We start from the raw sequence: 17,232 nt of genomic DNA, 5'->3' as shown, positions 1-17,232 counted from the left end.
GCCAAATTAATTCAAATAAACAAGATAGCCATAACATTATACTTATTCTACAGAGGTGTTTTTGTTTTGTTGTTACTAGTTTATTTAGAATAAATATCCTAAAATAAGCTGTTATACAATCTCATGATTTTTAACTCATGGGAATTTGGATGGAGTTCAGGGTTTCCATGAAGTACCATGCATAACTGGTTTGTCACAAAGAACACACCATCCTTATAAAAACACTACCTTTAATGTTTTTATTTTTGCAGATAGCCAGTGCCAAGTATATTGTCTCCTGGAAGCAGCAGCTTCTCCTATCTTAGAAAAACTTGTCTGCCTCTGTACTCTTCCTGCTGCTAACTGGAAATTTGCCACTGTCGTTTTTGACCAAACAAGGTTCCTCTTGAAAGAACAAGAAAAAATAATAAGTGATGCTATTCATCAAGGTGAGTGCAAATAAAAGTCACACTATTTAAAAGAATATGAATTTATGGATTATTAGAAAATGCAGAAGTTAGTCACAGATGGAGGCATAACTATAGTCCAGCATATGGCACCCACAGTCCAATGCTGGAAGATCAGCTAAGCAAGGATAAAATGTAAAAAGTACAAGCATTCCCTGCTTTTCATGTTTGCACTATGCCACTCTGATTTTACGAAACACCTGCATAAGTATATGTTTTCAATAACTGAAAGAAGCCAAAGAGGATTTTCATTTTTATGAAAAAAGGTATTTGTTTCTTTACTCCATATCAGCTTATGAAAGTTTTCATAGGAATGCTCTGTTCTCAGATAGTGGGGGAAACCTGTATCTAGGATATACTACCCATAACTGTTCTCCTGTTGTTCCTGATTCTCAGTGATCACTGTTTATTTGCTCTGATCTACATTGATTAGATCAGTACTTTTCAAACTTTTTAGGAGAACTCTTTGTTCCATGAATATTTCATGGCATCCCATTATATACAACAGAGAAAAGCAGAGTTTCTCTGATTTACTTGTGCCTAGAATCCTGTCTTCTTGGCCTCGCTTTTGCATGCAGTCTATCCAAAATCCAGTCTATCCAATCAATAAGGTCTGGAACTACATGGAACATATTCAATAGATGATTCACCTGTCCTTATGAGTACCTGTCTTGTTGGAATAATATCTTGAGACAAATATTCTCAGGTGTCCACCTCCAGGTCAAGGTATTGCTTTGTGTTATGATCCCCACCTTTATCTAAACAAGCTGGCAAATTATGAGCAGTTTAATTTTCTTCTTGTTTCATAACTGGGAATCATTGACCATTTTCCCACCAGGAGCAGAAATAATTTAACATTCTTTGGGTGCAACAAGAGTATGAGCTCTAAGATTAGCTGTCTGGGTTGGAATACCAGCTCCATCATTTTTTCACAGATTGATCTTGGGCAGCTACTTAAATATGTTAAGACTGTTTTCTCATCCATAAAATGAAAATCATAATGAACTTGTCTAATGGGGTTATTGTTATAAGTTTAATGAAATAAACAGATTATGTACAGCTTGGCATCTAATAAGCACACAATAATAAATAGCATTGATTGTTGTTAAGATAGAGCCTAGAATTCTAATGTATATCCTGTTTTTAAATGTGTTTTTGCTTATCTAGGTAAAAATGATGAAAGAGAAATGACATTCAAGTATGCTGCTCTCTTACACCTTTTGGTAACAATTAGAGATGTCCTTTTAACCTGTAGCTTGGACACAGCATTGGGTTGGTGTGAAAATTTTTTATTTCCTCTTTTCTTCTTATTAAAAAGTTAACTTTTCTGAAAAAGATGCTTTGTAAGAAATGATGTCGCTTCTTTATTCTGCATTAAACATTATATACATCTTGACAAAATACAATGAATTATATATTTAATTCTCTTTATGTTCTTTAAAAGAAATTTTCTATAACAACTACTATCACCTAGAAAAATAGGTTTAGGATTCTCTTTTCTAGGCCTGAATTGTAGACTCTTAATAGATTTGATTGTGTAATTATTATCATACCCTTGCTTTTTAACGTAAGATGACACTTTGCTATATTCATTTTAGGTCCTCATTGAATGTGACTTTAAATCTTTGCTAGATGAAATATAGCTAAATTATTAATACTAAGATCTTTTGCAATTATTTTCACTTGTGCATGTAAATTAGGTTATGAATTACTTCAGTATTAAAAAATCAACCTATTTTGAATGTATTGAAAATTTTAAAGATTTTGGAAATTTTTTCTAAACTATTAAAATCCTTAAAGTATCTATCTTACTACATTACTGCTCTCCAGACCCCTTACTGCAAGCTGTTTAGACTTGTTTAGTAATGATGTATTTATAGGATTATGTTTTATAACTTAAGTTTCTAGAATCCATTGGTGGTCCAGTGGTTGAGACTCTGTACTTCAACTGCAGGAGGCACAGGTTCGGTACCTGGTTGGGGGAGCTGGAATCCCACATGCACATGCCCTTCAGGAAAGCCCTCTATACCTCCCAAAAAACCATTATACATAACGTGAAAATAATTTTTCTCTGATCTGTAACCCAGACATTTTCTCTTATATATGACCCAGACAAACAGTATTTCTCCAAACCAAGGTTTTGTTAAGTATTGGGCAGCAGCAAGTTATAATTGTACTCCCTCTACAATACTGGGAGTTATAATACTTGGCCAAATATTATATTAGTACAACAAACTGTGGAAAATTCTGAAAGAGATGGGAGTACCAGACCATCTTACCTGTCTCCTGAGAAACCTGTATGCAAGTCAAGAAACAGGGTGCTCAGGGCTGGTGCACTGGGATGACCCTGAGGGATGGGATGGGGAGGGAGGTGGGAGGGGGGTTCAGGATGGGGAACACATGTACACCCATGGCTGATTCATGTCAATGTATGGCAAAAACCACTACAATATTGTAACATAATTAGCCTCCAATTAAAATAAATAAATTAATTTAAAAAACCAGAGCCTTACATGGAACAACTGACTGGTTCAAAACTGGGAAAAAAGTACGACAAGGCTGTGTATTGTCACCCTGATTATTTAACTTTTATGCAGAGTACATCATGCAAATTGCTAGGCCGGATGAATCACAAGCTGGAGTCAAGATTGCTGGGAGAAATATCCACAACCTCAGATATGCAGATGATACCATTCTAATGGCAGAAAGTGAGCAGGAACTAAAGAACCTCTTGATGACGGTAAAAGAGGAGAGTGAAAAAGCTGGCTTGAAATTCAACATTAAAAAAACTAAGACCATGACATCTGGTCCCATCATTTCATAGGAAATAAAAGGGGAAAAAGTGGAAGCAGTGACATATTTTACTTTCTTGGGTTCCAAAATCGCTGCACATGGTGACTGCAGCCATGAAATTAAAAAGTGCTTGCTCCTTGGAAGGAAAGCTATGACAAACCTAGACAGCATGTTAAAAAACAGAGACATCACTTTGCCAACAAAAGTTTGCATAGTCAAAGCTATGGTTTTTCCAGTAGTCATGTACAGATGTGAGAGTTGACCATAAAGAAGGTTGAGTGTTGAAGAATCGATGTTTTCAAATTGCAGTGCTGGAGAAGACTCTTAAGAGTTCCTTGGACTGCAAGATCAAACCAGTCAATCCTAAAGGAGATCAACCTTGAATGTTCATTGGAAGGACTGATACGGAACCCAAAGCTCCAATACTTTAGCCAACTGATGCAAAGAGCTGACTCATTGGAAAAGACTCTAATGCTAGGAAAGATTGAGGGCAGGAGGAGAAGGGAGAGGATGAGTGGTTAGATAGCATCACTAAATCAATGAACATGAATTTGAGCAAACTTTGGGGGATAGTGGAGGACAGAAGAGCCTGGCTTACTGCAGTCCATGTAGTTGCAGAGTCGGATATAACTTAGTGACTGAACAACAGCAGTAGCTTTTAGAAAGCCCAACATGACCCTCTCCCTTTCTTCTCCAGTTAAAGCATTTGAATATTGATGCTGCGCCAAGTTGTCTTGTCTCTCTTCTCAGACAATGATAGCCCTGGTTTACAGGACCTGAAACTAATATAACGGTATAGTGTCACATGCCCTTCTGTTTAGTCTCCTGTCTTCGTTATACTTTTCAGCTTCCGTAAAAGATTGTCAGTCCTACCAACAGCTAGGCTGACTATTAAAGCAAAATAGTAAGACAGAATATCAGAATCTGGAATATCTGGGCTCCCGGGAGAGTACAGAGAAAGGCATGGCAACCCGCTCCAGTATTCTTGCTTGGAGAATCCCCATGGACAGAGGAGCCTGGTGGGCTACCGTCCAGAGGGTAGCAAAGAGTCAGACACGACTGAAGCGACTTGGCACACAAACACACAGGGAGAGGACAGTTGTGACTCACTCCTGCTCAGTTCAGTTCAGTCAATACTTAGCAAAATCTTGAATTAGAGAAATAATATTTATGGAGGGTTGGTTAAAGTATATTCCTTTAAGCAGTCTACATTTTGCCCAAAGATTATATGAGACAGTTGAGAGTTATATACTCTTGAATGTTTTTTGTTACTCAAAGAAATGCATTTACTAAATTAAACTTCGGCATTACTATTTGACTACCTTCAGGAATACTCATAAAAGTAAAACCTTTGTTGGAAAAATGTAACTTCTTAAACCCTAACTACCAAGCCATGATGAATAACCTTGCTGCCTTGGATATTTTTAGTGGAAGACTTTCTCATTCTTCTAAACCTCTCAAAATCAAAGAGCAAGTTAGGTTGACCTCCTTTCTTCTGCTGTGAATAGTGGCAGCAGAAGAAAGGTCCATATGGTCTGGCTGCCTACCCTGGACCCAGATTCTGTATTTTCCCTTAACTTCCAGTTTGTGTGTCTCTCCCAAGCTAGCAAGGTAATGAGTTTTAAGGTTAAAGGTTTAAAGTTTCACTTCTGGGCTTTAACCCAGAAATAAATTTGGTATTGTGTAATGGGTACTGTAATAGAGATACATAGTAACAGCACAAAGGATGGTGGTGACTGTTATGCTTTCAAGGGGAATATTTTCTTTAAATGAGTAAGAGTTTGCCAAGTAAATAAAGTATGAAAAGGTATTGTTGGCAGAATTAAGAGCCCAGAGAAATGATTCAGTGAGTGTGTGACAAACAGTTCCATGTGGCTAAATTGAAGAGTACAAGGTGGAAAGGAGCTAAGCCACAAGAAATAAGAAAGAGCCAAATGATGAAAAGCCTTTTCAGCTACAAAAAAGACTTCAGCCACTGTTCCATAAATGACAGGGAACCACTGGAACAGGGAAGCGACTGGACTAAGTTTGTCTTTCAGGTTACATCTACTAGTAGTACGGAGAATCAGTGGGAAGCTTTGAGATTAGGAAGCAGAAAGAACATTAGTCAGTCTCTAAATTGTCCGTTATTCTAGCTGTATTAATATAAAATTAGAATTAATACGTACATAATATAAAAATGAGAACATGAGCATTATACTTTTTATTTATTACTGTATTTATTGCCCAAATAGTCACTGAATAGCTGATCTACATAAGTTATTCTGCCAGGTCTCTACTCCAGTAATTCACAAAATTCATTGTGCAGCAGAATCTCCAGGAGAAGTCTTTAGACATAGGAACCCCTGGGACTCAATCTAGATTTCTTGAATATGAACTTTCAAGGATAGGTCTCAAGATTCTGTGTTTACAGTTGCTTTTAGAGAGTTTGAATTTAGGCACTGCTCTTTTAGCAGCTACCTAAATTAATTGTCATATATAAATATGGATTATGAAAGCTTATAGACTAACGAGGTTGTTAAGCCATATACACAAATAGCCGGAAATCAAGTGCAAAAGCTATATCGATGCTATACCAAGAAAATCTCAGTGAAATGTATTACCACAGGACTTCTTGGCAAGTAAGTGTAGATTCTAGGGTTTAAGAAGGAGGCAGAAGCATTTAATAAGTTAGAAAGCAGAAAAGGATGGGGAATATTCAAAGAATCTGTAGAGCATATCCAGTGATGTTGGTATTATATAGCATAGACATTTGGTATACATTTCTCAGCTTTGCTTAATTTTAAGGGGATCATTCCAACCCAGAGATAGAACCTGGGTCTCCTGCATTGCGTTCAGATTCTTTACCATCCAAGCCACCAGGGAAGCCCAGTAAAGGAAAATTTAACTGTCTCTGCTATGACCCTTATTTCCCTTTTAGATTTTTACCATGGGGTTTCTAAAAGAACAAAAAGACATGCTTTTTTTCCTACTTTTTTTTTTTTAACAGGATATTTGTCAAATGCAAAAGATATCTACAAAAGTGTTTTTGGTTCCTGTTTGTATGACATTTGGCGACAACTGGAGATAGTACGGTTTATAAAGGGGAAAAAGCCTGAAACCAACTATAAGATACGAGAATTGCAATGTCAGATACTAAATTGGATGCAAAATGAAGAGCAAATCAAGGTAAGTATTGAAATAAAGCAGATTACAACAATCAGCTCATATAAGAATTGGATGTAAGATAAATTTTTGCATTTAATTTGAAATTATGAAATAATGTAGTATATACAGTTTGGTCCCTTGACTGTTTTCTCCATAAGTAAGTTCTTTGGACAGAATCAAACCCAGAGAAAGGACCATTTGTCTCATTATTCGTATGTCTTGAATTTTAAAAATACTTTCATTTTTATTATACATAGCTTTCTATGGATTGATTAGTCCTTCAAATCTCAAAAATTTTGTTTTCTGCTTGTAAGTTCATGAACATATACCTAACAACAGACCTCTGATAATTAATTTTTAGATATTGAGCCATAATCTTCCATAGTGCTTTTTTAAAGCACTTTGTTTATTTCTTGGATTATATTGGAAATTTTTTGCCCACTCTGCCTCAAGCATTGGACAAAGACATTGCATAAATAAAGATTTAAGAGAAAATACCTTAAAAAATCTTTTCAAGCAGTAAAACATCTACCTATGGCTGATTCACATTAATATTTGACAGAAAATGCTGAAATTCTGTAAAACAATTATCCTTCAATTAAAAAATAAATATTAAAAAAAAAACTTTACACTAAATCTGGAAACAAATTTGGCCTGTTCCTTCATTTTCCTGTATATCCCTACTGTATCTATATATCCCCAAACCTATGGCTATTGGATAGCATAACCAACTCAGTGGACATGAATTTGTGCAAACTGGGAGACAATGAAGGACAGGGAAGCTGGGAGTGTGGCAGTCCATGGGGTCACAAAGAGTCAGACACGACTTAGCCACTGAACAACAACAAGAAATTTAAAATTGGGAGTGATAGCATCATGGCAGGACAAGATGCTCTCTTTGTCTCTCCCTTTCAATCTACAACCAGGAAAACATCCACAACCCAACAAATGGGCCTCTGCCCAACACATCAGGACACTAAAGAGTTCCACACATCTGTACATCTAAGGTGGGTGCAATGGAACACATGGAAGAGGTAGAACCGGAGGATCAGCATAGGCAGTGCCTGCAACTTTCGTCCCTGAACCACGGCAGCCGAGCCCACAGGCCCCGAGAACCCAGCAGCAGCAAGGGAGGCATCGCACCTGACTCCAGCCTCCCACTTGCAGTGGCACCCACAGCCTCAGATAACTGGGCAGCAGGGGCAGTGAGGCCTGTGGCCCTGTCCCTCCAGCTAGCTGCAGAGCCACCCACAACTCTGACGCCCCACCCTCCACCTGCAGTGGGTGAGCCCAGAAACCTGAGAATATTGGACAAGGCAGAGGCACACATGACCCCGGTTCCTCCTCCTGGTCTTACTCCTCCTGCAGTGGCAGAGCGTGCGACTCAGGGGATACCAGATGAGACCACCATCCTAGTACCGCAGGCAGTGAGAGCAGTAACACCAGAAACAGCAAGGCATCAACAACCCTAGAGGCACAAGCAGTAATAACAAATGCACTGGGTGACAGCTCTGACATAGACATTGCAGGATCAGTTCACTTCAGTCGCTCAGTCGTGTCCGACTCTTTGCAACCCCACGGACTACAGCACGCCAGGCTTCCCTGTCCATCACCAATTCCCGGAGCTTACTCAAACTCATGTCCATTAAGTCGGTGATGCCATCCAACCATCTCATCCTCTGTCATCCCCCTCTCCTGCTGCCTTCAATCTTTCCCAGCATCACGGTCTTTTCAAATGAGTCAGCTCTTCGCATCAGGTGGCCAAAGTATTGGAGTTTCAGCTTGAGCTTGAGCGTCAGTCCTTCCAATGAATATTCGGGACTGATTTCCTTTCGGATGGACTGGTTTGATCTCCTTGAAGTCCAAGGGACTCTCAAGAGTCTTCTCCAACACCAGGGTGACCAGTGCCAATACGCAACCACAACCAGAGGCAGTGCAGGATATGGGAAACCAAAAAAAACCTGTGCTGTAGTGCCACCTGCTGGAAAATAAGAGAAAGACTTCTATATACAATAGAAAAATGACAGCCTCTTCAACAAGTGGCGCTGGAAAAACTGGACAGCTACATGTAAAAGAATGAAATTAGAATACTCCTAACACTGTGTAGAGAATGAGATGGTTGGATTGCATCGCCAACTCAATGGACATGAGTCTGAGTAAGCTCTGGGAGTTGGTGATGGACAGGGAAGCCTGGCGTGCTGCAGTCCATGGGGTTGCAAAGAGTCAGACATGACTGAGCAACTGAACTGAACTGAACACCACATACAAAAATAAACTCAAAATGGATTAAACACCTAAATATAAGGCTGGAAACTATAAAAATCTAGAGGAAAACATAGGCAGACCATTCTGACATAAATTACAGCAAGATCTTTTCTGATCCACCTCCTAGAATGATGAAAATAAAAACAAAAATAAATGGGATCTAATTAAACTTAGATACTTTTACACACCTAAGGAAACTATAAATAAAAAGAAAACCCACAGAACTGGAGAAAATATTTGTAAATGAAGTGACCGACAAGGGATTAATCTCCAAAATATATAAACAACTCAAAATACTCATGCAGAGTATTAAAAAAAAAAATTATCTGAGAAGAAATACAGAAGGTAGCAGTGTGTTTATTTTAAAAAATAACAGCTGAGGACTTCCCAAACTTGGGGAAGGAACTGGGTATACAAGTCCATGAAGCTGAGAGCATACCTAATTACCTCAATGCAAAAAGATCTTCTCCAAGATACTGTTAAAAGTCAATGAAAAGGAATTTTAAATGCAGCAGTGAGAAAAGAATGGCAGCTCACAAAGGAATCCCTGTTAGCTATCAGCAGATTTCTCAGCAGAAATTCCACAGACCAGGAGGGAGTAGAATAACAGCCTCAAAATATTGAAAGATAAAAACTGGCCTCCAAGAATATTTTATCCAACAAATGTATCATTCAGATATAAAGGAGAAATAAGGACTTTCCCATACAAACAAAAGCTGAGGGATTTCATCAACACTAGGCCTGCCTTACAAGAAGTATTGAAAGGACCTCTTCTATCAGAAACAAAAATGCAGAAGTACACAAAACTTTGAGTAAGGTGATAAATAGACAAACAATTAGAAAATTGCAACTCTATATCAGAATAGCTTTTTAAACACTTTATATAACATAATGGTTAAAAGGGGAAATATTAGAAAAAAATAGCTACTTCAACTTGGTAACAAACAGAATATAAAAAGGAATGAATTTGAGAAAACAAAAACATAAAAGGGGAAGAAGAACAGAATCCATATAGGCAAATGAAGATAAGATGCTATCAGCAGAAAAAGTACTATTTTACCTGTAACATATCTTACACAAACATCATGGTAACCACCAAGCATAAATCTAGAATGGAGACACAAAACATAAAAAAGAGGAAACTGAGAAAAACATTAGAGAAAACCATCAAACCAAATGAAACATGAAGAAACAATGGAAACATAAAACAACCAGAAAACAACAGATAGAATGGCAGTACTAAATCCCCATGTATCAGTAATCACCCTACGTGTAAATGGAGTGAGTTCACCAGTCAAAGACACAAAGTGGCTGGATGGATTTAAAAACAAGAGCAATTCAAACCTGTCTGGGTTAAATTTAACAGTTACAATATGGGCAGAGACTACTTATACAGTCATCTATATTAGAATTCTTGAAGAATGCTAAGAATGCCCTGCCCCCAAATGTTTTCCTCATTGACATTTTATCTTCAGTTCAGTTCAGTTCAGTCGCTCAGTCGTGTCCGACTCTTTGCGACCCCATGGACTGCAGCACACCAGGCCTCCCTGTCCGTCACCAACTCTTAGAGTTTACTCAAACTCATGTCCATTGAATCAGTGATGCCATCCAACCATCTCATCCTCTGTCGTTCCCTTCTCCTTCCACCTTCAAACTTTCCCAGCATCAGGGTCTTTTCAAATGAGTCAGCTGTTTGCATCAGATGGCCAAAGTATTGGAGTTTCAGCTTCAGCATCAGTCCTTCCAATGAATATTCAGGACTTATCTCCTTTAGGATGGACTGGTTGAATCTCCTTGCCGTCCAAGGGACTCTCAAGAGTCTTCTCCAACACCACAGTTCAAAAGCATCAATTCTTTGGTGCTCAGCTTTCTTTATAGTCCAACTCTCACATCCATTTTATCTTACCAGAGTGTATTCCTTTGTGTTTAAGCACTGCTATCTTTTACAATGCAAATATTTACTTTGCCAACTTATTGTCATTAGTTTCATGAACCAGTTGCTTGTTATTTTTGTCACTGTAGCAAAAGAATATTACAAAGCATAATCATTCAGATATATATGAAATTCTTATTTTTGATCAGGTGCTGATTATAATAAGAATGGATTCAGATGGAGAAAGACATTTACTCATTAAAATCCTTAACAAAATAGAAGGTAGGGAGTTTTAAATTTTGCTTAATTTAATAGCAAATGCTTGAACATATAAAAATGTATTGATCTAGCCAAGTTTTTAATTAAGATATGAGTAACATACTATGAAATTCGTACTTTAAAATATATAGTTTGGTGGGATCTAATCAGTGTTTAAATCAATGTGGACTGTAAATCTGAAATGTAAATATACTATAATGTACTTATGTATATATTATCATGATTATTAGTATTACCAGTTGATACCTTTTATTGTTAAAGTTACTAATAACACAGACTATTTACAAACCTATGAGTAGGTTTCATTAACTCAGCTTTTACAAATGAAGAAACTAAAATTCACAGTTGATGTATCATGCCAAAATCACAAGTTAAGTGAGGGAATCAGGATTTGAACCTAAGTCTCTCTTGTTCCAGGGTCATTTTTCAACTCTTCTATACCAACTACTGCCCCCTCTGTCAACCCTTTCCATCTTGTGCTATGGAACCCATTGCTAAAATATAAACTCTTCTCCTTTACCTCCTTGTTTTAAGTGAAACTCAACTTTTCCTAGATGATAATGCTTCCCCTGTATGCCTTTCATATAGAAGCTGATAACTTTCTCTCTGTATGTATATAAGAATGAGAAGGTCATTTTGTGCTTTCCATTATCCTTTCCAAAACTTTCTTCCTCCATCCTCTGAGGCTATGCCATATTGCCATGTCATTCTCTATTACCTCACAATCATCCATGAACAGTTTTGCACCTGGCTCGTGGTACTCTCTTTATTCCTGCCTGGTCCTGCCATTGAACTAGATGTCTTTAATGTGAATGATTCATTCAACACCCTGGCCTTATAGTTTCATTGGTCTTCATAACAAATATACTCATTCCTTGGCTTTGCTATCAACCTTTTGATAATGCAGAACTATTGGACTTCCCTGGTGGCTCAAACGGTAAAGTGTCTGCCTATAATGTGGGAAACCCGGGTTCGATCCCTGGGTCGGGAAGATCCTCTGGAGAAGGCAATGGCAACCCACTCCAGTACTCTTGCCTGGAAAATCCCAGGGACGGAGGAGCCTGGTAGTCTACAATCCATGGAGTCACAAAGAGTTGGACACGACTGAGCGACTAAAAAAATCCTGCCTCTAACTTGAAACTCTCTGTCTATAGCTACCTCGGCCTCTTTCAAGATCTTCAGCATTCTAAAGATTATAAACTTTCAACTCCTTTTTTCATTTCTTTCTTCTTCCATATTTGGTGATGGCCATCAATTTAAGCAGTCTTGTCCTTCTATAGTACTTTCCATTTAAACTTCAGCTCTGAATCAATAAGATTTCATCTCTCTATCCCTATACCCAAGATGTTGTGCATTATTGGAGAAAATAAAGTAGATGAGTATCACTATAAAATCAAGCTCTCTGAATTTACACGGGCTTTTAATACTTCTCAGTAATCTCTGCATATGTTCTTAGCTTCCATACCTATCATACTAATGGCTACACCACACACCCCTACCATGCCACTCATCCCCTCATTTTGAGAAGGGAATTATGGCTTCTAATGACCTTTAGTTGAGTAATAATCCTCCTCAGTTTATCTTCCCCACCATCTACATACTTACATTCATTTCTTCTATTCTCTTTCCTCCTTTCTCGATAGAGGAGGTGACTTTCCACCCTTAAAAAACCAATCTTTCACTTGTGCTGTGGATCCCATCACTGCCAGGAGTCTCGAACACTTTGTTCCATCAGTTCTTTCCCAGTCAGCCTTCTTCTCTAATAACTCTCTTAATCTTTAAGTTTTCCAGTCTTAAAAATAAAATACCACCCTCAACCTGTGTCACCCTTGATTTATTCTCTTACCTCTATAAACTGCATATTGTGCCATCTTCTAAAATATTTCTTTGCTCTACTCCTACCAAACTAATTATCATGCTGTTTCCGATCTCCATGCCTTTACACCTCCTGTTTCTGCTATCATTAATATTCTTCTCTCTTCTCCAGGAAGCTAACTCCTACATATCCTTTAAAAATGAGTTAAAACATTTGGTTAGGAAACCTTAATTTGAATACATTCCCTCTCTATTCTCAGGGTAATATGTGCACCCTTCTAAGGCACTTCTTACCATCCTGGGCTGTAATAACTGAAGCTCTTATTGGTTTTCCTCACTACAATTTCAGCTTCTAAGGATAATGACCATGTGGTGATTTGTATTTCTAGCACCCACAAAAGTGCCTGGAACATGGAAGGCACTTCATAAAGATTTTTTTAATAAGTGAATGAGCTAATGAATACCTCCCCACATGCCCTATTTAGACTAAGACTAGTGGAAAAGATTTAACTGAAATATATGCAAATATTGCGACTAATATCTGCTTCTCAGAGCAGTTGATAAACTGTTAAATTATAGTGATGTGAGAATGGAAAGCTCTTTTAAGGAGAGCCTTATATGGTGCTATTTTTGGGTGATGCTATCGTGCTAGAATACACATTTTCAGGCTTGGATCTTATTGTTTCATTCAGTTTTCCAATCTTGGGGAAATGAGTTCATATTTACCAAATTCGCAAGACCCTTACTATGTTCAGTTCAGTTCAGTTCAGTCGCTCAGTCGTGTCCAACTCTTTGCAACCCCATGACTGCAGCACACCAAGCCTCCCTGTCCATCACCAACTCCCGGAGTTTACCCAGACTCATGTCCATCGAGTTGGTGATGCCATCCAACCATCTCATCCTCTGTCATCCCCTTCTCCTCCTGCCTTCAATCTTTCCCACCATCAGGGTCTTTTCCAATGAGTCAGTTCTTCGCATCAGGTGGCCAAAGCTGGAGTTTCAGCTTCAATATCAGTCCTTCCAATGAACACCAGGACTGATCTCCTTTAGGATGGACTATTGGATCTCCTTGCAGTCCAAGGGACTCTCAAGAGTCTTCTCCAACACCACAGTTCAAAAGCATCAATTCTTCAGCACTCAGCTTTCTTCACAGTCCAACTCTCACATCCATGCATGACCACTGGAAAAACCATAGCCTTGACGAGAAGGACCTTTGTTGGCAAAGTAACGTCTCTGCTTTTTAATATGCTATCTAGGTTGGTCATAACTTTCCTTCCAAGAAGTAAGCATCTTTTAATTTCATGGCTGCAATCACCATCTGCAGTGATTTTGGAGCCCCCCCAAAGAAAGTCAGCCACTCTTTCCACTGTTTCCCCATCTGTTTGTCATGAAGTGATGTGTTAGAGCAAACTTAACCATTGTGGAGCTGAAGCCACCACAGTTGTGTGGACAGTCGGGATAACTGGAAACTTGAAAAAATATATTCATTTATGTATTTATGGCTGCATCAGGTTTCAGTTGCAGAGCATGGATTCAGTAGTTGAGGCGTGCAGACTTAGGTGACCCACAGCAAGTGGTACCTTAGTTCCCCAACATTGGAAGGTGGATTCTTAACCACTGGATTACCAGGGAAGTCCAGAAACATTTTTTAAAGTTAGGGAAGTGCTGACCAATGCTAGCATTATTAAAACAAAAGCATTTGAATAACCAGAGGAATATTTTTGTGAAGAGCTGAGGAAGTATTCCTGCCCCACAGAAAATAAGCTTTAAACCTACTTAATGGGGTACCTTTTCCTTTGATGTCACGTAAAATGTATTGATAAATTATTAAGAATGTATATATATATATCAACTCTAGGCTTCAGGCTAAACATTTCTATTTTTTTTTGACAATTGGGATTATATCATTACTACTCTTACTATTTTGTTTCAACAAGGTCTACTGACACAAAAATATTAACTCTACATATTGAAAAATGTTTTTATTCTCTTTGCAACTGGCAGTTATTCTCTGTATCTAGGAACTACGCCTTTTTCTATCTAGTATTAGAAATAAAGATGTGGATCCATATTCCATGTGTTTGAAAGATCTTAGTAATAAGCTTAGCAAGTAATCTGCTTTGGGATCAAAGCTAGTACAAATCACTTAAAGAGATTAGGTTTTAAATAATATGACCTTACAAATTTTATATCATACCTGAATGGTCTAGTGGTTTTCCACTAGAAAATAGAGGAAAACAACAGAATGGGAAAGACTAGAGATCTCTTCCAGAAAATTAGAGATACCAAGGGAACATTTCTTGCAAAGATGGGCTCGATAAAGGACAGAAATGGTGGACCTAACAGAAGCAGAAGATATTAAGAAGAGGTGAAAAGAATACACAGAACTATACCAAAAAGATCTTCACGACCCAGATAATCATGATGATGTGATTACTCACCTAGAGCAGACATCCTGAAATGCGAAGTCAAGTGGGCCTTAGGAAGCATCACTAGGAACAAAGCTAGTGGAGGTGATGGAATTCCAGTTGAGCTATTTCAAATCCTGAAAGATGATGCTGTGAAAGTGCTGCACTCAATATGCCAGCAAATTTGCAAAACTCAGCAGTGGCCACAGGACTGGAAAAGGTCAATTTTCATTCCAATCCCAAAGAAAGGCAATGCCAAAGAATGCTCAAACTCCCGCACAATTGCACTCATCTCACACGCTAGTAAAGTCATGCTCAAAACTCTCCAAGCCAGGCTTCAGAAACACGTGAACCATGAACGTCCAGATGTTCAAGCTGGTTTTAGAAAAGGCAGAGGAGCCAGAGATCAAATTGCCAACATCCGCTGGATCATGGAGAAAGCAAGAAAGTTCCAGAAAAACATCTATTTCTGCTTTATTGACTATGCCAAAGCCTTTGACTGTGTGGATCACAATAAACTGTGGAATATTCTGAAAGAGATGGGAATACCAGACCACCTCACCTGCCTCTTGAGAAACCTGTATGTAGGTCAGGAAGCAACAGTTAGAACTAGACATAGAAAAACAGACTGGTTCCAAATAGGAAAAGGAGTACGTCAAGGCTGTATATTGTCATCTTGCTTATTTAACTTATATGCAGAGTACATCATGAGGAACGCTGGGCTGGAAGAAGCACAAGCTGGAATCAAGATTGCTGGGAGAAATCTCAATAATCTCAGATATGCAGATGATACCACTCTTATGGCAGAAAGTGAAGAGGAACTCAAAAGCCTCTTGATGAAAGTGAAAGAGGAGAGTGAAAAGGTTGGCTTGAAGCTCAACATTCAGAAAACAAAGATCATGGCATCTGGTCCCATCACTTCATGGGAAATAGATGGGGAAACAGTGGAAACAGCGTCAGACTTTATTATTTGGGGCTCCAAAATCACTGCAGATGCTGATTGCAGCCATGAAATTAAAAGACGCCTACTCCTTGGAAGGAAAGTTTTGACCAACTTAGATAGCATATTAAAAAGCAGAGACATTACTTTGCCAACTAAGGTCCGTCTAGTCAAGACTACGGTTTTTCCCGTGGTCATGTATGGATGTGAGAGTTGGACTGTGAAGAAAGCTGAGTGCTAAAGAATTGATGCTTTTGAACTGTGGTGTTGGAGAAGACTCTTGAGAGTCCCCTGGACTGCAAAAAGATCCAACCAGTCCATCCTAAAGGAGATCTGTACTGAGTGTTCATTGGAAGGACTGATGCTGAAGCTGAAACTACAATACTTTGGCCACCTCATTAGAAGAGTTGACTCATTGGAAAAGACCCTGATGCTGGGAGGGATTGGGGGAGGAGAAGGGGACAACAGAGGATGAGATGGCTGGATGGCATCACCGACTCGATGGACATGAGTCTCGGTAAACTCCGGGAGTTGGTGATGGACAGGGAGGCCTGGCGTGCTGCGATTCATGGGGTTGCAAAGAATTGGACACGACTGAGCGACTGAACTGAACTGAACAAATTATAAAAGAGAAACAGTACTTACTCCCTTCTTATTATCACCAAAACTACTGTCATATAAAGTCAAGCAAACAAAAACATGAACTTATTAAACATTACTATGTCATTATTATATCACACCTTTGAGAAATCTACAGTTGACAGAAGTTCACGAATAGAGTGTAGAATTTATATGAACTGGAATTAGCTATTCTTAAACCAACTGTGTCTACCAAAAATAAACTGTATGTGTGGGTATAGTAAATTTTAATTTATCATATCTTTTAAAAAATATAACATAAATAATGTAAGTAATTTAAATATAATTGAGAAGCATGAGTGAATCTATGAAACAGGTAGTGTCCAATAAGACTTCTTTTTCTTACACAGCTAATAGAAAGGAAAAAAATTCATATCATAGTGAAATGTCATCTCTTGCTGTCTAGTTATATACTTTTTTTGGCTAAAGGAAAGGTAAAATCTACCATAATTTTTTGCAAAATAAAATGAACTACACGGAACTGGTGTGTTTTGTTACTTTAACATTAAGTTTTTGATCCATTTTATTATTTTACATAATAAATTCAGAATTTCTTTGCTTATAATCACACAGCATACACACACACCAGAAACAGTGCCCATGGCTCAAACTTTCTGATTTCCTAGA

At 38.2% G+C, this 17,232-nt stretch overlaps 1 protein-coding gene across 1 annotated transcript in view; it reads left to right on the top strand.

Annotated features, from left to right (window-relative positions):
• Positions 1-17,232, top strand: part of SHOC1 (shortage in chiasmata 1) — an 85,915-nt gene that overhangs the window by 39,026 nt on the left and 29,657 nt on the right. The window contains exons 14-17 of the mRNA XM_088838271.1: positions 252-428; positions 1,614-1,718; positions 6,229-6,407; positions 10,734-10,806. Coding sequence (XP_088694397.1) covers positions 252-428; positions 1,614-1,718; positions 6,229-6,407; positions 10,734-10,806 — 534 coding nt within the window. The remainder of the gene's footprint in view (positions 1-251; positions 429-1,613; positions 1,719-6,228; positions 6,408-10,733; positions 10,807-17,232) is intronic.

Source organism: Moschus berezovskii, chromosome 7 (assembly GCF_049115385.1).
Source record: "Moschus berezovskii isolate FMDL1 chromosome 7, NW_MosBer_1.0, whole genome shotgun sequence".
NCBI classification, from domain to species: domain Eukaryota; kingdom Metazoa; phylum Chordata; class Mammalia; order Artiodactyla; family Moschidae; genus Moschus; species Moschus berezovskii.
Note: the sequence above shows the minus strand (reverse complement) of the source record. Positions and strands in the feature narration are given on the sequence as shown.